At 42.9% G+C, this 20,962-nt stretch overlaps 1 protein-coding gene across 1 annotated transcript in view; it reads left to right on the top strand.

Annotated features, from left to right (window-relative positions):
* Positions 1-20,962, top strand: part of EDIL3 (EGF like repeats and discoidin domains 3) — a 480,770-nt gene that overhangs the window by 383,952 nt on the left and 75,856 nt on the right. Inside the window, exon 9 of the mRNA XM_054987524.1 lies at positions 5,956-6,140. Coding sequence (XP_054843499.1) covers positions 5,956-6,140 — 185 coding nt within the window. The remainder of the gene's footprint in view (positions 1-5,955; positions 6,141-20,962) is intronic.

Genomic DNA, 20,962 nt, shown 5'->3' with positions numbered 1-20,962 from the left:
TGCAGATACAATTCTGAATAAAGCGGAGTCGATTTTGCCATCACCTGTGAAGAGATGTTTGGCAGGTACCTCTTCCCCTGTGCTCCAGCATTTTGAAAACAACACCTGCTATGTAGCCATTACAGCAATAGAATCTTCTTTTGAGTCAATAGCCAACAACTTTTAGTTCATGCTACTTCGTGATGATACAATGAATATGAGTCTTACAGCTTGCGAGAGTTTTCTAACTGAATTTTCAGGACTTTCCAAGTGAAATGAAGTACAGTGCTGTGCCTGGTTGCTTTTGATGAGATGTGATTTTTGTTTTCTTGCTTTCTAGCAGAACCTGTCATTGTACCCTGTAGCAGAAGTAAATGAACTAGTGGAGCCAATATCAGACCTTTCAAGTTTTTTGTGTAGATGAGGTCACAGCACAAAAATGTAAAGCCTGACCTGGCTCCTTTCTGCACAAAAGCTTCATTCCCTTGCAGATCCAATGAAACACATCAAATGCTCCTTCTTTGTCAAAGCAACAGCATTATTTTCATATGGCGACAGCTACAGTAAATTTGTTTTGAGATTATTTTTTTATATGACTGCCTGCTTGCTGGACACACAGTCAGCCAGGGCATTAGTAATATATCAAAACAGCCCATGTTACATAATTCTTGATCTTTGAATGGCAACGAAACCAGATTCCAAAATGAAAAGTTAATGCATTCATCTTAGTGTGGCCCTCTTGCAATACAGATAGATTGGATAGTAAATAGAAAATGGTGTCCAAGTGTTTTAGTGTATTATATTTTCTTATTTTACATCTCCAATCCATGGGAACACAATTTGGAAGAACTCCTTGCCAGAATGACTAGGAATGGTTTTTCTCAAAGGACTGTGAAAGCTACTAAGTGAATCCATTTCAGTAGTTCCACTGTCTTTCAAGGTCACTGTACTTTTGGACTGTCGTGGCATCCAGTTTCTCTTGAACAACTTCACACAAGACTGAAATGTAAATAGAAGGCTGTAACTTGAGCTGGGTCAAGGAGTGCCCTACCTAGAGCTGAACTTTGCCCCTCATAAAAAATAGAAAATAGTTTTTTTTAAAAAAACTAGCATGACAGTTTCTGATCTATTTGAAGAAGGTGCTCTTTTTGCAAAACATAAAATAATGGTCCTTATTCAACTTGTCACCAGCTGTTCATAGGCAGGAAAAAGGCAGACGATCAGGCTCGCCAACAGGATTCCTATGCTTCTGCTGGCTATGAGGAAAGCAGATTCTTCCATCACATCTTTGAAGCCCCACCTGAAAATGCTGTGGCCCCACCTGGATCCTTTTCACACAGTCTTTGTAAACCATTTTGACTGCTGGTTGTCAGTGAGGGTTTTGTGCCATTTCAGACACAACCATTTTGGCAGCCAGTTGTTACTGGATTTATTTTACCTTTTTAGACAACGTTGCTTGTGCCTTGCTTGCAATGCAGGGTTGAGCTGGGTTTAAAAAAAAAAAACCTTCTTCCATTCTTGTGTGTTCTGTGTACTTCTGAGTCACAGTTTGAAATGTCGGCAGCTCTTTCACCAGCATTGCCTTTTTTATTTTCCTGCCTATTTCCAGCATGTTGGTTTTTTAATAGATAGTGATTAGCGCTATAGTGTTGTAATGACAGCTGTAGCAGGTTCCCATACTTCCCAGCTTTCATTTAGAAAAGAAGAGCACGTCTCTAGCCCCTTCCTTTGTCGAAATAAGCCTTTTTCTTTATATCTCTGCAGTGGAAGGGGCTAGACACTATTTTTTAAAAAATGAAAGTGATATTTCTGTGCATTTTTTAAAAAATTGCAAAACCTCTGGTGGCTTGTGGAGGGGGGCGGGGCGGGTAACCACTTCCAGCACTAGAAAAAGCAGCACTGTTTGAAACAGCCACAACAATTCACATACAGTTCATAAACAGATATAAATGCTGTTTGAAACTGCAGCACCCACATCGCTTTACACAAAGTCAGGGCAGTAATGGATAACAACCAGCTTAAAATGGAAATGTGAAAAGGGCCCTACTGAGCAAACCTGGTCACAGTCTAGCATATATACAAATACTTCTTCAGGAAACTAATGCTTTTTTAGTGCCTGATGATCCAATGGTGTTTGAAGTGAAAAGATTTTTAGGACTGGTCAGCAATAAGGTCTACTTGTTTAATTATTGCCTTTATATGTACGTTTCCATGTGTTCAAGACAACTAGAAAATGGAAGAACAAACATGATTCAGCTAATTTGTGACTAATCCTGTTCAGATTTACTCCACTCTAAGCCCACTGAAAACAATGAGTTTAGATTGAAGTAAGTTTGCATAGGATCACACTGTTAAGACATTTTAATGGGTCTAAGAAATATCTCAGTTATTCCATGGTAGGAAACAGATACTTTCTAGTGTTCATTCCTTGTAATCTGGTGTAAACATGCTATTATATATGCACTTGAAAACACTTTGGTGGGAGTACGCAGTATATTTTTAGTTGCAGTTGTAAAATAGTTTTTAGGTGTATACTTGGAGTTCTTGAATCAAGATGAGTTTTTGCTTGAGACATGCAATATTTTTGCCACCTTAGTCGGAATGAAGAGACAGACACCAAGCTTGGATCTAAGGGCCACTTTATTAAATTAACATCAGTCAAGAACATCAAGTAATAATTGTGGCAAAGGCCAACTACTGGTACATGTCAAACCACAGGGTCAACCCTGGACCTCCGCCTCGACCTGTCTGGGTGAGCCCAAAGTTCTAGGTGTGAGCCATCCATGCAGATGGCTGGGAGCCTGCCAGCCAGGCAATTTGGTTCCCCCCTTTCAAGCTCCTATGCCTCAGTAATACAGCAGAGAGGGAAGGACTTGCACACGGGGTTTCCTAGGTAGTCTACCCATACAGCTGGTAGCTGTCACAAGCAGTACAAGCCATTCCTGGCAGACCCCTTTTCCCCACCAATGGGGAACTGCCAAGGGTGCTCACCGGCCCGCTCTCTCCCCCCAAACTCTATCCTGTTTGTGATGAAACTAACAGGCACCACCCTAAACCAATTACCTCAACCTCCATACTTGGTGCAAGGTAGGCGAAAAAACCCCCTTCCACTGCACCAATTTGGGAAAGGGGAGGGGGAATCCTACCTGGCTCTGAATCCAGCAGCCAGCTAATCCTGCATCAATACAGAGTGAGGAGGGTGGACCGAGCACTAGAAGCAATTGTGGCCGGTGCAGGCAGAGCCGCCTGAACAGGCTGCTGGCTCTGCCCCCCAGCCAAGTCCCAGATGCCCAGGAAACAGTGCTGCCTTCTGCTTCTTGCAGGGAGGCAAAGAGCAGCCCCTATCTCAAGCAGTCAGGGCTGCAGGCTGGGCGGGCCGTATTACTTTCAAATGTAGTCAGTTCTAAAAACTTTAATTCAGTTCAAACTCAACCCCCTCCCCCAAAAAACTCAGTTTACAAGAACTCATTGCTTGAAAATCTCAGCAGACAGTAATCTCTCAGGAAGAATTTTCACAGCAAAGATACCACTATTATAAATATTTCACAGTGTAAAAATGTGTCTTTCAGTCTACTTGTAGCATACAGTATCATTAAAATATTTGTCTCAAACTATCAGTGAAAGCCTGTATCAATATGTACATAAGAAGGTTGTTTATATGGCATAAGATCATAGGTTTAATCTATCCAACTTTATCAATGTCACCCAATCCCCCTCTGTGCTAAGCATCTTTCTCTTGTAGCTTTTGTATGTGCAGGTCCCATGATCCTCAGCATAGCCTTCTTTAGTGGTCAAAAGCTTCCCCCTTTTTCAGTGGCAAAAAACCTTGGATCCAATCTCCTTAGTCCACATAGTCCAGTACTATTTACTCTGGCATGTCAAGATCTCAGGCACAGGCTTCTCCTGTTTTTCCAGTGTAGCATTAAAGGCCCCTCACCTCCTACTCCAGGCACTGAAAACAGCCACACCAACAGTCAGGCAGGTGCGGAGCTTGACCCTTGTACTTAATTGGGGGCTGAGAGCTTCACCAAGGCCCTGGCTCTCCAAACCTTGGGTTCATCTTTGGGTTGTACTCACATCCCAGTCAGTAAGTTCAGACATTGCTTGAATAAAATATATTTTATTAATTTTACAGAGTGTTGCAAAACAGGGAAGCATTCAAACAAAACAGGCAACAGATACAAAACAAATAACCATACTGTTGCTAAACTAAAATCTATCTATCTAAAACTCTAAGAGCTAACTAGCTTAAGCTTCTCTGGCTGGCATACAATAGCTATTCATCTTACCCATCTGGTAGCATCTAGGCCCTCTCCATGCTGAGCTGATGCAGCATGGAAGCTTGCCAAGGTGAAAAGGACAGAAGGTACTGTTATGTATTGCTTGAGTAGGAACGAAGGCTCCTCCTGAGCCTACAAGACTATTGGTCTTTTGTGCCAATAATGGCCAATCATAACTGTTGCCTTATTGTCCAATCACTGTGCTGCAAGTAGTTACTTTGCAAATGGAGGATTCTAGCTGCTTACCTTGTATTGGTTGTTGTTAATAGTGGGTGTGGTTTTTGCAAGTATAAATTAGTTACTGTTGAGCCTGAGTATTGTTTGTCTGCTTCCAGTTTCCAATAAAGATGTTTACTATAATTAAGAGCTATTAACCTCAATACATAATAGGTAGAAAAAACTATACTGAAAGGGCCATCTTTTCTAGCCCTCAGTGTCTCACCTGGCAACTTAGGAGCCAATCAGGGCAAAGCAACTAATTAACAATTACTGCTATGAGAACATACAGGGAGGATAAATAGAACTCTCAGACTGGTCTTCAAGGCCATTTTACTAGGGGCTCAGACTTTTCTGGGCTTGCATACTACATTGACCCACACTGAACCAATGTTCAGCCATCCTTGCTGGAATCCTGTATATTAGCTCCAGCGTCCACATACCTAGGTTCTTTAACTGGGAATACTATATATTGAAGGAGAGAAGAAGCAGGAAAGGGGGAGACAGTATGGGGGCTTTCAGGAAAGGGAAAGAGGAAATAGTGGGAGAGGGAAAATGAGGGACACCCCTCCTAAGTCCTTGCAGGTCATTTTATGCTAACACATTGGCTTGGGTCTAGTGAATAGTGAACACAATGAGTTCAATTTTATTCAATTCACCCTTCCTACTACACCTCCCAGAGAGCCATTACCATGGATCAGAAGAGCTTGGGAATGGCATGGCATGTAGTATGAAAGACTACTTCAGTAGGAAATGGAACTAGTAAAACTGCCAATTCATCCCTCCTACTGTATCCTACATCCCTCCTACTGTGCCAGATGCCATATCACCCCCAAGTCGCTCTGACCATTAGAAATGTTTTCAGGGAGTCCAGCAAATAGAAGAAACAGCAAAGGTTAATTCTGCAATATCTGCTGTATTCAGACTAGTTCTCTGAATTCAAGCCATAATGCTTTATAATGAGGCCACAAGGCTTTTAACATTGAATGAAGAGCAAAAAAGCATATGAAGGTTAGTACCAAAGAAAGAAAGACTTGGCTTCCATGTGAGTGTTGTGTAAAGCATCAAAAGAAACTGGCTTTATGGCGGCAATCATACTGTGCGGTCATTCCACTAGAGGTCTCCAAAGTAAGGTCAGGTCAGTCCTTGGATACAAAAACTTTTAGAAAACCTCTGCTTGCAACATGAAGGAGTGATAGTGAGTCAGCAAGACAGCTTTAACGGATGACCCTATGACCCTCTCTCTTTTCTCATAATATCTATAATCCTCAGACTACTGCTGCTAAATGCCATTTCTAACAAGATACAAACTCCTGATACTTTGAGGCAGAAGAGGACTCAAGGTTCTTTGTAGAGGTTTAATAGTTGGGTTGTGATTTAAATGAATATGTAATAAAATAATAAAATGCCTTAAACTGAAAAATGTTGAGAAAATGCAGAGATGTATTTTTTTCAAACATCTTTTTAAAAATTCCTGTAGGTTGCTCTGAACCTCTGGGGATGAAATCAGGACACATACAGGATTATCAGATTTCTGCTTCTAGCATCTTCAGAACACTCAACATGGACATGTTTACATGGGAACCTAGAAAAGCTCGACTAGACAAACAAGGCAAAGTGAATGCCTGGACATCAGGACATAGTGACCAGTCACAGTGGCTACAGGTGATTATTTGCAATTATTAGTGACCCTGATTTTTATGAGCACTTTATAAAAACAAGAACTGAGCAACTGATGTTCAAAGTCTGCTAGTATTTACCTGGGCATTTCTGTGCTGTTTTTCTCCCAAAGAGACTTACAGAAAAGTCCAAAATATGGACAAATGCTAATTTATAATTGGTAGTGGAGAGTGCCTATGGTGACTCTTCTGGGGTTTTCAAGGAAAGGGTTTGCTATTGCCTGTCTCTGCATAGAGATCATTGTCTTTGTAATTACAAGTACCAATTTAAATAATGCATATTGAATAAAATAAACAAAAACCAAACATGATTGGTAATTCCTGGTCCCCTAAGCGGCCTAACACAAGTTTCAGGCTGCAAGCCTAGGAGCTTTTTATCTTTGGCTGAATTCACAGGTTCACATCTTTAGCCTGACCCAGGCTAAGTACCTGCAAGAAGAGGAAAAACAAATTCAGCCCAGATGGCTTTCAGCTGCTGCTAGCAAGCTAACAGTATCTTTCCCACTTTTTCCTCTACTAGGCTGGCACTTTGCTTTTTTCAAGGGGGAATCTAAGATCACAGATACTTTTTTAAAATAGATAGTCATATACTGTAGGTTCAATATACTGTTATAATATATTTTTAGAAATTCAGTTTTGAACAGTATTATCTAACCAACAAGTGAAGCAAGTTTTTTTGCTTGTTTGTCTGTTTTCATTTAATGGAAAGCACTTTTTCTCAGTAAATTTTATTAATAGTGCATAATTATATATGTAGAAGCGTTGGAACTTATAAGGTAAGAACCTGGGAGAAAGGTGAATTAGAAATGTAATAAATAAAAAAATGAGAGCAAATCTCATTAATTTGAATCCTGCGAAGCACAACCATTGCAGATGTGAATCTTTCCCACTTCCTGGCCTATGGAAATCTGATGACAGAGGTAAAGAAAGATATAATGTAGCACATCAGGGAATGAGGTGCAGTGAAGAAGAATTACCCACACTTCATGTTCTGCTAGTATAGGATGGGAGTAGGCTTTCCATTTGTAGAACACGAAGGAGGGATAATATTATTATTAGCATAGTATCCAGAGGTCCTCTGCTCCTACCATTTGGAAGAAAGAGTGTCTGCTGAATCAAGAATAATCCCCATATGCAATTAATTACAATAATAATAATAAACATTCAGTTTATATACCGTCCTTCAGAACAACTTAATGCCCACTTAGAGCGGTGTACAAAGTATGTTATTATTATACCCACAACAAAACACCAGGTGAGTTGGGTGGGGCTGAGAGAGCTCCTAGAGCTGTGACTGACCCAAAGTGACCCTGCTGACTTGAAGTGGAGGAGTGGGGAATCAAACCTAGTTCTCCACATTAGAGTCCTGTGCTCTTAACCACTACACCAAACTGGCTTGAGGTCCTTGATACAACCTTGGCTCTATATTTCCTGTGGTTGATGTCACCACAATGCAATCAAAGAATGGTTCTGTTAGGAAGAAAGTTGGAGAAGCTAGCCTGTCTCCTGCTTAGCTTTATTCTCACATTGTGTTACCAGGTTGCTCCCTGGCTTCCATGTGTGGCACCTCTGCATCCAGACCTTTTCCTGTACAAAGCGCAATCATATGTGCTATCCTATTTTTAGTTCATTATTATGTAGATTTCACATAGTTATGACTAGACATGGGCACGAACAGAAAAAAAAGAACAAGCTGTTCGTTGTTCATGGCCCCTTTAAACTATCAGCTGACAGGTGGCAGGGGGAATCCCCCCCTGCCGCCTGCCAGCTGATAGTTTAAAGGGCCCTTTCCTGCCACATGCAAGGGGCACGGCCCATTAATCACCCCACAAACTGACCTTCCCAATGTCCAATACCCCCCAAATTTGTAGGGGACATATTCCTCACTGTTCTCCAAAGACCCCCAAGTTTCAGAGAGAGTGCACCACGGAAAAGGCATGAACCATGTGTTCCCCTCCGCCCCAGCTGTCATTTTCTCTTCACAGTGGCAAAAACGGAACTGCCTGTTGAAAGGCAGCTACTTTGAGGGGTTACAAACTGACCACCCCAATGTCCAATACCCCCCAAATTTGCAGGGGACATATTCCTCACTGTTCTCCAAAGACCCCCAAGTTTCAGAGAGATTGCACCCCGTGTCCCCCCACTTGGCTGTCATTTTCTGTTCACAGTGGAAAAAAGGAACTGCCTGTTGGAAGGCAGCTACTTTGAGGTGTTACAAATAGGTGTGTGCACTTCGGGTGTGCGATTCGGGTAAAATACCTGAAACGGACCCTATTTGTAAAGATTCAGGATTCCTGAATCAAAGCTTCCACGAAGCATTCAGGTTGCTTCAGAAGCTTTGGGGCAGCTTTACATGGCCTCTTGCAAGTGGCAGTTCCCTTTAAAGTATCAGCTGTTAGGCGGCTGGGGGAGTCCCCCCTCCACTGCCTAACAGCTGATACTATAAAGGGACCTGCGTTTGCAAGCTGGCAGGGCCATTTAAACTATCAGCTGGCAGGCGGCAGGTGGCAGGGGGGATCCCCCTCCAGCCGCCTGACAGCTGATAGTTTAAAGGGACTTGCCCCTTGCAAGGGGCAGGGCCTTTTAAACAGCCCCACCCCCACACCCACAGCCCTACCCCCCAACCCCAGCCCCTCACCAGCCCCAGCCCCCATTTACCTTACCTTTTATGTTGGGGACAGGAGGTGCCTTGCAGACCTGCCTTGCAGACCTGCAGCAGAGGAGAAAGAAAAAAACACCCTTTCCACCCCTCAAATGGCAGCCATAGCTGCCATTTGAGGGGCAAAAAGGGCCTTTTTAGGCTTCCTCCACTGCCTGCAGGCCCTCAGGACATCAGAGAAGTCTGAAAAGGGCCCTCCTGCAGTGCCGCTGTCATTTAAAATACAGGAGGGCCCTTTTCGGCCTCTTCCGCTGCCCATGCGACAGCAGAGGAAGCTTAAAAGGGCCCTCCTGCACTTCAAATGACAGCTGCGGCAGCAAAGGAGCTGCTTCAAATGACAGCTGTCATTTGAAGTGCAGGAGGGCCCTTTTTGGTCTCCTTTGCAACCCGTGCAGTAGCGGAGAAAGCCACAAAGGGCCCTCCTGCACTTCAAATAACAGCCGTGACTGTCATTTGATTGGCAGGAGGGCCCTTTTCAGCCTCCTTTGCTGCCTGCTCTGCAGTGGAGGAAGCCTAAAAGGGTCCTTTCTGCCCCTCAAATGGCAGCTGCGGCTGTCATTTGAAGGGCAGTAGGGCCCTTTGCAGCCTTGTGCCCTGACCTGCGGGCCTGCAGGGCAGCAGAGGAAGCCAAAAAGAGCCTCTCTGCCTCCTGTCAGCTGATAGTTAAAGGGCCCTTTCCTGCAAGAAAGGGTTCTTTAAACTATCAGTTGGCATGCGGCTGGGTGGGATCCCCCCTGCCACCTGCCAGCTGATAGTTTATAGGGACTTGTGCTTAAACTTTCAGAGGGGTGATTGGGGGGGGGGGTGCTGGGAAAATATCCAGCCCCCTGAGTCACTTTGGAATGCTCCGAATCTTTACGGAGCATTCCGAAGTGATTCAAACACCAGAATCTGAAGCGGCTTGCCACTTCGGGTCTTGGGTGTTCCCGAATGTTTTTCCTGCTTCGGGGAAACCTGAATATTTTCAGGCTGCACCCCCCTAGTTACAAACTGACCTTCCCAATGTCCAATAGCCACTAAATTTGCAGGGGACATAGTCCTCAATGTCCTTTGATGACCCCCTAGTTTCAGAGGGATTGCACCCCGGGAAAGGCATGATCCATGGGTTCTTCTCTTTGTTGTCATTTTCTCTTCACTGTGGCAAAAATGGGACTCTCTGCTGGAAGTACTTTGAAGGTTTACAGCCAAAAGGAGTTCACACAGAGTTCAGTCCCTGCCGTTGCCAGGGGAATTGATTGAAAGGTCTCAGACTGTCTGGCTTGACGAACGACTGACAAAGGCAACGAACGAGGCTCGCAACAACCACTTGTTCGTTTATAATGGAGCCTCACTAATGGCTTGTTCGCGAACAGACGAAGGGATGTTCATGGTTTTTTTCCATTCATAATGCTGTCTAGTTATTACTGTGTTATATAGATAGGCAGTTCTTAGGTCACCCCCCCCCCCCATGACCATTCCATTTTTATGAACTTTTATGTGTCAGCTTCTAAAACTTTTTTTAATGTCCTTGTTTACTTGACTTCATCTGTCATAAAGTGCTCATTTCCTTGAAAGTTTTAAAATTTCCTTGTTGGCTGAGTGCAAACCTGCAAAATCAAATAGTGAAGAATGTTTTTTTCAGTGGACATCTATCTCACCTGTTATGCTGTTCAAGGCAGTGGATTTCTTAGAGAAATGAAAGAATGTTTAATGAGTTTTCTAATAAAGTCTTGTGATTGTTGGGAATCATACTGTGTTGAAAGGTTTTTTGGAGAGATTTGTTTATGCTCTTTAGATAAAAGCCCACCTTCATAACCCTCCCATTTTCTGAATGAGTGCAATCAGAACTTGTCAATTTGCATTTAAGGAATGGCCATTTTTCCAATTTGGCTCCAAGAAATTAAATCGTAAGGTGACATAGCTAATATAAAGTCTATACTTCAATTGTGTCTTCTGTAACTGAAACTTAGATACTGATGGGAATAAATCACTTATGTTTGATTATAAATTATATAATTAAAGAAATCCTTGAAGTGAATAACAGACAATCTCAGAACCCAAACAGAATTTTGATATGTGTTTGAGTGACTCTGTCATGTCTGCCCTATAGCAATGAAAGCAAAGTGTCTGATTTTAATTTGATATTTTCCGAGCAAATTTATAAAATTAGATTTACTGGAGTATTTTATTCCGATAGAAATTCTGAAGAAGTATAGAATTATAATTGATTATCTGTTAAAGAGAATGAGGGTTTAAACTTGATTAATGAATCCTGAAAATCATTATTTCTTCCATCTCCAGATGTGCATGGTGAACTGATGGGGGTACAGAAACCACACTCAGTTACTTGAAACAATTGCTGATCTCCTTTCCCTTAACATGTTTAGCTCTAGCAAGATTGATTCAGCACTGTGAATTCATTATGAAGCTGTTCACATTACTTGTTTTCAGTGTTAGAATGATTTACAGAAGTTGCTGGGTAGGCTAATATGTAAAAGAGCAACAAATCACCAAACAGATGACTATTTGACCAGACACTGCTCAATTTACATATTAGAATGGTTGTATATTGCTGTGTTTTGAATCTGCTGTCAGTGGGGAATGGAACTCTCAGCATGTAGTCTTAAGTGTGCCAGAAGTGTGCTACTAGCCCCCTGCAATCTTTTCACATATAAATTATGACTTATTAGCTTTTTTTAACCTGCAGTTGCTAAGCAATTCAGCAGTGTGATTACTATCTTGTCTCTGAACTGCTACATGGAGGGGGAGGGGGGACACTTGCAGCAACTGCCTTTTCTGTTTATTCTCTGAATAATTAAAGAAGCCTAGATTTAGTCAATGTGATGCCAACACACCGGGAAGAAGAACAAGGGACTGCTACAAAGGGAACACTGCCTGGTCAACTGCAAAAGCAATCCCCCAAAGGAAATGCATTAGGGAGCATTAGGATTGGGAAGCAACTGTGGGCAGCAAGCCAGCACAGAGTCCATGAGGCTGTAAAGCTGTGAACAAGTCACCATTATAAAGCCCCTGACTATTTTTATTTGGAGTAGCACAAGTCACAGAAGAGGCAGGGAAGCAAGCTAGAAACAGATATCCTGTGTGGATCTACCCCTCCCAGCAAGGAAGCTTTTCCTAGCCAAAGGCATCATCAGCTACATTATTGAGTCATGACATAGGAGTTAGAGGATAGGCTTGAATCCCATCACACTGCAAAGCAATGCTCAAAGCCTTCCTCTTGCCTCATTCCACCATTATTTCTCTTCCATTGAATGAAGAACCACTTAAGCTTGAGGAGAATTTTCTCCAGCTAAAGTATGAGATCACCAATGGAGCCAACATCTCCTGATTCAGTCCTTTACTCCAAAGGACTTCTGCTGAACCTTAACATATCTGTGGATCTTCAGGGATAGTTATCCCATTGAAATGCCCCAGGGCATATTAAACCTACTCCTTTTAGGCTGGGGGGAAGGTCTCAGAACAGCATCTACTCCTCTTCAGCATGGGAGATGAGCCACATGGGAGATGACCCCCTTGCCTTACTCACATTCTGCATTCTTTTAAAAAATAATTCTGACATAATCCATTTGGTGTTAACTGGGTGGACGTGGAGGGGGGGGATGATGTGTATATGCTGAATTTCTTACCCAGTTTGTGGATCCTAAGAAACAAAATTGCTTCAGAAGTTTACACTATATTGTGTTATTCTTTCTCTGGTAATAATTGATCTGTGGTCATGCACAGATGGGCAGGGAATTGGGGAAGTGTAAAGGAAAAGAGATGACAGCCCTTATTATTTTCTCTAACAATTTCTGTTATGTTCCAAAAGCTTTTCCCTCTTTTACTTGATTGAATATACAAATTGATTCATTCTGCACCCAGGCGGCTGCCGGCAGATTTTTCTGTCACTCCAGAAAGAATTATACGTACTTTTTTTTCTCCCTTGGCAAACTACATAAAACCCTCTGATGCCAGTTAAGGTTGCTCCAAAGAAGTTAATAACGTGAATTTACAAAGTTCTTGGGCAATATCATTTAATTTTTTTCTCATAAGATGTGGGTGAGGTCTACAGAAGTAGGCATGTCCACAGTAAACCCTAGTCCATCTTACAGCACACATCTGGCATGTAAAGTAGACCCACAAAACAGGAGAAAGTACCCATAGCAGAGAGTGATATATTATTTTAGATATTTAGGGTACTAGTTACATTGTACTTGTGTCTTGCATTTCTAAGTATAATAACTTCATTATGCAGAAACATGCTAAAAAAGCTTTTATGATGTTTGTAGGAGAAAATATGCAAAAATTAAGTGCATGCATGTGCTGGAATCTTGAGCCCACATTCACATCACTCTCCCATCCAGTTTCTGGCAATACATAATCTGCAGGAGTATACAGAGTTTATTTTCTTGTTCCTTTTAATTTTCATTCATGGTTAAGGAGACTTATTTTTGCCTTGTCTGTTCTCTCTGGCACATTTTCGTGTGTTTTTGTTTTGTTTTGGGGTTTTTGGATGGGGTATTTTTATACCATTTATACTATGGCTTAGATCCTAAGCAGCACAGACTCCCACAAATGGGAGTCCTCCACTTCTTACTGCAGCCTTACTGGAAGGGCATCAGAGTGCTGCTAGGCTGCAAGACAAGGGGTTGCCCCTTTAAGATGGATCTCTCTACAGAAGGAGAGTGGAGCCTCTAAGAGAGAAGACTAGGCCAGGAATGTATAGAAGGTTATCTCGAGGGCTTTGTGATGAAGAACAAGTTGAGATCTCTCCAGAGTAGGGTTGCCAGGTCCCCCTACCCTCCGGGCGGAAGGCTGAAGGCCCAGCACCTACCTTTTTGCTGTCCTACTCGCGTGCGCCCAGAGCACGTGCAGGCCATGTGCTATCCTGTGAGCACTCCAGTGCTCCATAGGGGGCTAAATCGGGCCCAAATCGGGCTACTGCAGAGCCCTGGAGAGTTGCTGCACTCTGCGATGATCCGATTTGGGCACAATTTGGCCTGAATCTTCCTGAATTTGGCCTGAATCAGGCTGCTGCTGAGTATGGGAGCGCTGCTGTGCTCCACAGCAGCCTGATTTCGGCTGTTTAAGGTCCAATTCTGGCCAAATCTAGCCCAATTTAGATGGCTAAGACATGCAGGAGCATGCTGCATCACCTGGGAGCATGATCTGGGAGGTGCATTTCCCCTCGCCAGGTAAGTGGGGGTGGGGGGGGAGGGTGGGAGTCGGGGATCCTCTGCCCCCAGTGAGGGACTGGCAACCCTAGTCCAGAGTTCTGAATGCTCCTGTCTGGTTGTTCTTTTTCCTATCATGTTTTTGAGCCTGATCTCTGGATACTTCTGCATTATAAGAGCTCTTGTTGGTTGACTCCTCAGATTTCCTGCTGGAGCCAGATTGTCTAATCTAGCCCTTGGGCTCAGCTTTGCCAGGATGAGACTGATGCTACACAGGTGATCCAATCTGGCTAAGTACTGCTGCTGCTGAGCATCAGGGCTGTTATGTTATGTAACCTGAAAAAAATGAAGGCGCATAAATTTATTTATTTCTAATTTGTATTCTGCCCTCCCCACGAGCGGGCTCAGGGCGGATAACAACATATTAAAAATACAATTAAAATTCATGTTAATTAAAAACAACCCATTTAAAACAGGATGGTGGACAAAGGGCAAAGGGCAAAAGAAGGTGCAGTGAATAGGAGAAGGAGCTTTGAAGCAATCACTGGGAAGAGGGGGTTGATAGCATAGCTTTCAACTGTGCTGAAAATGTTAATGAAAACTAATGAGTACTTTTGTCTCCATCCTGGCGGTCACCTACTTTTGTCTCTGTCCTGGCGTTCACCGGGATAACAAAAGCAGTTTATGTAAATCTAAAGGCAGAATGAATAGAAGGCTTGTAAAGTCTTAACTACCTTGGCTAAGTGCACATATTATATAGAAGATATCAATATAGTGGCAAATTGGAACTTAAAGCTCTATGGGAGTGGGGATGCATACATATGCAGAGTCATGGTTTCAGACCTATCATCTCCTGATGCAAGATACTCTGGATGTCTGTGATAAACAGCCCATGATTAGCACATGGTTTAATTTTTTAGTATTCATATCTTCATATGTATTATTGTATGCTTCATACTAGGTTAAAAATCCTAAATAGTAGTCTTAAAGGATAGCAAAGGAACTTATTCCAAATAACAATGTTCAGGAAAACTGTATGCATACAAACTGTTTTCCCTCCTTTGGCAACGAGGGGCAGACTGTTCTGCCTCATCTTGGTACCCACCTATGCTTTTCAATGTAAGAAGTACCTGTAAGGGCATGATACAATAATGAATCCTACAGTCTGCTTCTCTTCCGTGTTCATAATGCACATGCCTTTATTTTCTGATTTCACTTATTTGTCAGGAGAGTTGCAAAAGGTTAATGAGCAGGTTCACATGACCAATGCAGAAGATTTAATCTGCAAAAGCCCAAAGCATGAAAAATAAAGTGCCAATTGAAATGGTCCTTTTGTTATTAACTCCCTGCCCTCTGGCATAGAGCCTACACACTGACTTTGTCTATGTCCCTTCTGGTCATGCTTGAAAAACATTTAGATTTGCTTTCTATGTGTAATATTAATTCTTATTAATTGCACTGATCAGTGATAAAACTGGCTCTGCAGTATCCAAGGGCATTACCTGAGCAATGCACTTGTCATAGATTCCGTAGGTCATCCCCTCACCTACTTTCCTCTGCATATGATTTCAGGCAGAATTCATTATTCATATTAATAGTGTTGTTAACATGTACACTGCTGCATTGCCCTTTTGGAAATTGCTTTTAACTTTGCAAAGCTTTCGTTCACCAATTTTTTTTAATGGAAATGTTTATAGCAACAGTAGAATTTAGGCATTCTATTTCAATAAAACAAAATAAAAGCTTAGTTTATTTTTACTATTTTTAATATAGCATTTGAGCTATAACATGCAGAACCTTTAAAAAGTCATTGAATTGATCCCAGCAAGTCACCTACAATGAGCTTATTAGCAGAGCAGGGCACAAAAGCCTTCAAAAATGTTACATTACGAGCGGCATCTCCAGGAATCCATGAAATAAACAGCAATGGGGAGGGGTACATTTTGAATGACTCCTTGGTTTGTATTACCCTATAATAATAACAAGATCCAAGGTGGAGGTAATAGGAAAATATGATAGCAAAAAGGAAACTCTGTTGTAACAGGGACTGCATTTAAAAAGAGTTTGTTTCTGAAGATTCAGAATTTTCATAAAAAGCCCTAGAAGTGGGGAAAGACTATATCTTGGCCTTAACACCCAATGATATAAATGCACATGCATGACACTGATTGAATATCACACACCACAGGTGTGCTGCATCCGCACCTCACGGGACATTGCACTATGGTTCTGCTACAGCAATCATCACAACTAGTTTTTCCTGTGTGGACAAGCCAGATACAGTTGTGAATAATGGTTGTAGTGTAATGAATATGCAGCTGTTGATCTCCACCCTCCAAGACCATGCATAGAATTCTTATGATTTCAAGAATTCTCATAGGGACACAAATTATTCATATCAGTCTTATATTAATGCAGTAGCATTCATGTCTGCCTTTAAAAATAAATTTAATATTCTGTTTAAAAGATTAGACATTTTACAGTCATTGAAACAAAGTAAGTGAGTCTCGACCCCCATTATCAATATATCTAATAACACAGCCCCATCTACTGATACTTAAATCAATGGATCAGGGCCATGTAGATAGAAGGAAGATTTTTCAGCAAAACTGGGGAATTCTCCAGGTTTTCAGAAAAACCTGAAACTTAAAAAATTGATGGGGGTTGTTGAAACTCCCCCCCCCAACAGAGTGGCATTGTTTACACAAGGGTAAACAATGTGCTTCCATTACATGATGGCATCCACCCTCCTCTCCATGTGTGGAAGACTTCAGAGGAGGGGGAGCTACTGGTACTTAATCCACACGGGAGGAGGGCAGCAGACTCACCCCTGCCGTTCCTGCAGAGCAGTGGGGAGCAGGACAGATGGGTGGGGGAAGGCAGGCAGGCAGACTGGAAAGGGGGACAGACAAGTGAGATTATCCCCACACAGACGCCTTGTGAGGTGGGTGGGGCTGAGAGAGCTCTGGAAGAGCTGTGACTAACCCAAGGTAATCCAGCTGGCTTCAGGTGGAGGAGTGAGGAATCAAACCCTGTTCTCCAGATTAGAGTCCTGCCACTCTTAACCACTACACAAAACTGGATGGGAGGATGGGGGAGGAAAAAGGAGTATGGGGGAGGAAAAATAGGAACCATCACTCCCCATAAAGACCCCTTAGTGGCAGCACTGTAGGTAAGCAGAGAGCAGGAAAGGGCAGAAGAGGAACCGTTGCCCCCAGGCAGCCATGGAAGTGGGGCAGAGGAGAAAGAGAAGACCACCACCCCCACCCCCACATACACACTTGGCTGCGGAGGCACTGGTGCAGCAAGCTGGAAGACATGGGGAGGAAAGAGTGGGACTAGCCCATGACCCCTTCCACTACTGTGTGAGCCAGTTCAGCAGGCAAGTGCTTGACTTGGTTAAGAGACTAGGCGAAGGGAGGGATGAAGGCTGGGATTCCCCCCTTCCATGAGTCTTGCAGGTTCCTGCTTGTATTGATCATAATCCTGTAACTTCCTCTAACTCCTATTTCCTCACCACCACCATGAATACAGGTCTGCATCCTGCACTGAATTTTTCTTTTAAAAGTCTTATGAGATTCAAATGGAATTTGCCATTTTGGAGGAATTTTAGGTCTTGCAGGCACTTCTCCTATGCAGATAGCATTTGTTGCCGCTGAGTTAGCAGAGAATTCTCCTACAAGCCTGGATGAAATAAAAGGCAAATCTCCAGCAGCAGTGTTTGGTCTTACCTTGTAAACAAAATTAAGTGACAAAATGCCCCTTTATAACTAATTAATGGCTAGAGGAAAATGGGAGCGACAAGCTGAATGCCACAAGTTGTTTTGAATTTGGAGGTTTGCAAAGCTTCTCTTTTGTTTGTATAGTGACTTTGCCAGTAACCTTGCTTCAGAATTGTATATGAATCTCTAGAGGACTAATCCTTTTCTTTATGGTGAAGCTGCAAATTGCAATTGATGCCCTTAATAGGGTCATGCTGAAGTTGAGCAAAAATGGGTGGAGAAAGTAATATTTAAACAGCAACTTTGATTCTTTCCCCTTTAACCTATCCACACACACCCTCTAAAAAGCTCACTGAAAAATAGAAATCACATATGCATATCTTGCCAGTCCCTCAGCTTCAGCAGCACACACCAATCTAATTTGGCTTCATTGAAATATATCTAAAAATGTCAATAATTTCTTATTTTCTTTTGCCAGTAATCATTAAAGTGTCTGCTTTATTTATCTCATAGACAGACTTTAGAGATAGGTTTATATTCTCTTCTGGCCCAAAAATCAACTATATTCATTCACTGTTATGAATAGCCAAGGGACTGACTGAGAATGTTAAGAATGGTAACACAAAACAAATGACAAATAAATGGATACCAGCGGCAAATATTATCACTGAAGGGGCAACGAAAAGACTAATTTAGATAGGTAAATGGACTGACATTGGTCTTATCTACTGTTAAGTTTTAATTGTCAGTGGCTGCTTAGGGAAAATGTGAGATTAGGCATTTAGATGTATTGGTTGCAGAGAGAGAGAGAGAGAAAGCAGCTTAGCAGTGCAATCCTTCCTGAGCACAGTTACACTGGTCTAAGTCCATTGAAGTCCATGGGCTTAGCCGGTGTAATTCTGCTTCAGACTGCACAATAAAAGAATTCAGTACACTTTATTACAGGGAATCATTATGGCTTGGATTGGCACTGGGTTCTATACAGTTGCATGTGGAAAGTTGCACAGAAGCATTCCATGGGACACACGCCTTTCATTCCAGAGGAGAGAAAGGGTAGAAATGTCCTTTGGCAAAACAAAATAGAATAGGAGATAGGTCTGGGGTTTGTAGTGCTCCCTACAAAACCCACTGAGGAGTCATCAGGGACAAATATGTGATACATGATCTTTTGTCCATTTATTAAAATAGAGTATTTACAAAACAAAAAAAATGTCATATTTGTTCATTTACTTCTACAAAGAGATGTGTCACCATGTTTTTCTGATTTTTTCCCCTTATCTACAGATTTGGCTGTGTTAATAGTTGGATATACTGACTGTACTAAATCCACAGTAGAGCCATATACTGTGAATTTCATTTAAACTTTATAGGGCATGTGTGCGTGTTTGTGCGCTGTCAAGTAGCAATCAACTTATAGTGACCTCAGCAAGGGACTTTGGAGGCAAGTGAGAAGCAGAGGTGGTTTGCTAGTGCCTTCTTCTGCAGAGTCATCCTTCGTGGTTGCCCATCCAAGTACTGACCTTGCTTAGCTTCCAAGATCTGATGAGATCAAGCTATACCATGCAGCCTACCCTCCCACTGTTGTTCATTAGAACAAGAGTTAGAGAGATAAACACTCTTTCGTTTGTCAAATTAGCCCTTTAGTGTTGTGCTATGCCAAGTCAAGTTCTCAATGGTGTTAATATTCTTTTCAACTACAAACTACTTCTTTAAGGTGCTCAGAGAGTGAAGGGCATGGTATGATGACCACTTCCCCAAGAGGTTGATGAGGGGCATTAATATGACTTCTGCCACTTCTTGCCTTATACTGGTTCTGTGTGGCTGACACACCTGTTGTTCCCGACCCATGCCATGCTAAGACCTGAGGAATCTGTAATCAATAAAGTTGTCTGATTTTCTCTACTCTGGTGTGTCCTTATTAGAGGTGGGCACGATCCAAAAAAAATTACTGATCAAGCTGATTGGGGATAGGCGCTGGCAACGACCCCAAATCAACGATCCACACCGATCATCTCCCATTTCTGATCCGTGGATCGGATCGGGGAGGCCAAAGCGGAGAGGTGTCCTGCTGTTCCCAGCTATGTGGGAAGGTGGGTGGTGGTGGCGACCGCCGGGCCCAGCAGGCACGGGGAGGCAGCAACGAGCCACCTCCCCTCAGGAAGGGGACGTTCACACACACTTAGAGTAGGGGGGGAGTTTTTAACCCGGTGATGAGCCGCCTCCCCTCAGGGAGGGGACGTTCACACACACACACACACACACACACACACACACACACACACACACACACACACACACTTAGAGCAGAGGGGGGGGAGTTTTTAACCCGTCCCTGCCTCTCCAAATAGAGAGGGACACCCCGTCAACATGTTTCAGCCAGCTTTTTAAAAAAAGCAGGTACAGACTCCTCCATTCCTCCCCACCCGATTTTAAAAGCAAGCAGCCAGTCTTCCAAAAGCATATTTTAAACACTCACACAGAGACGTGAATGAGGTCTTCCCACAAAATACAGTGTTTTAAAAGCAGGTTAAAAACAGAGAGTGACAGACAGAAAAACAGCCATTCCTCCTACAAAGCCCCATTTTTTAAAAAGCAAAAAAATTTTGGAGTGTCCATGGCTACAGAACACCCACTTCCCCCTCCCTCCCCTGGCTGTCTTCTCCCAACTGGTGAGTGCATTGCTGCTCCATGGTTGGAAGGAAGCCCTGCTAATCAAGGAAAGCTGAGCTTCCATTCGGGTTTCCAGGGCGACAGAAGGAGGGCAAACACAGCTCAGGCATTCCCCTGGCTCCGTTGCCCCAGGAATAGGTTACTGGCGCCTGATCGTCTGCATCCCCGATCAGATCCCAATAGCCTGAATCAAGCCACGATGAAGCCCCCCCCCCCCCGAACGCTGGATCGGTCGCCATGGATGGCACCGATCCGCTGGGTCCCGATCGCGCGAATGCCATTATCGTGAGTATTCTTCTATCGTAATGCCGATCGTGCCCATCTCTAGTCCTTATCTCCACGCAGTCCTGGGTAGTCTCCACAAATGGAGCAAGCCCAAGTTCTTAACACTGTTAATGTTGTTCTCAACTATTTGCACAAAGATTACTTTTAAAGGGCTTTTGCTGCTGAACAAGTTCTCCACCCTTTGCCCAAAAGGTAGTATAAATGTCTGCATGAGTTTGTGGTGTTATTCTTTAACAAGGTCATGTAATCCTGGTGTTAAGGGACTCAACCAGCTTTCCCCTAGTGAAGAAGGGAGGAAGGGTTCTTCTTTGACCATCAA

The sequence above is a fragment of the Eublepharis macularius genome, chromosome 8 (assembly GCF_028583425.1).
Source record: "Eublepharis macularius isolate TG4126 chromosome 8, MPM_Emac_v1.0, whole genome shotgun sequence".
NCBI classification, from domain to species: Eukaryota; Metazoa; Chordata; class Lepidosauria; order Squamata; family Eublepharidae; genus Eublepharis; species Eublepharis macularius.
Note: the sequence above shows the minus strand (reverse complement) of the source record. Positions and strands in the feature narration are given on the sequence as shown.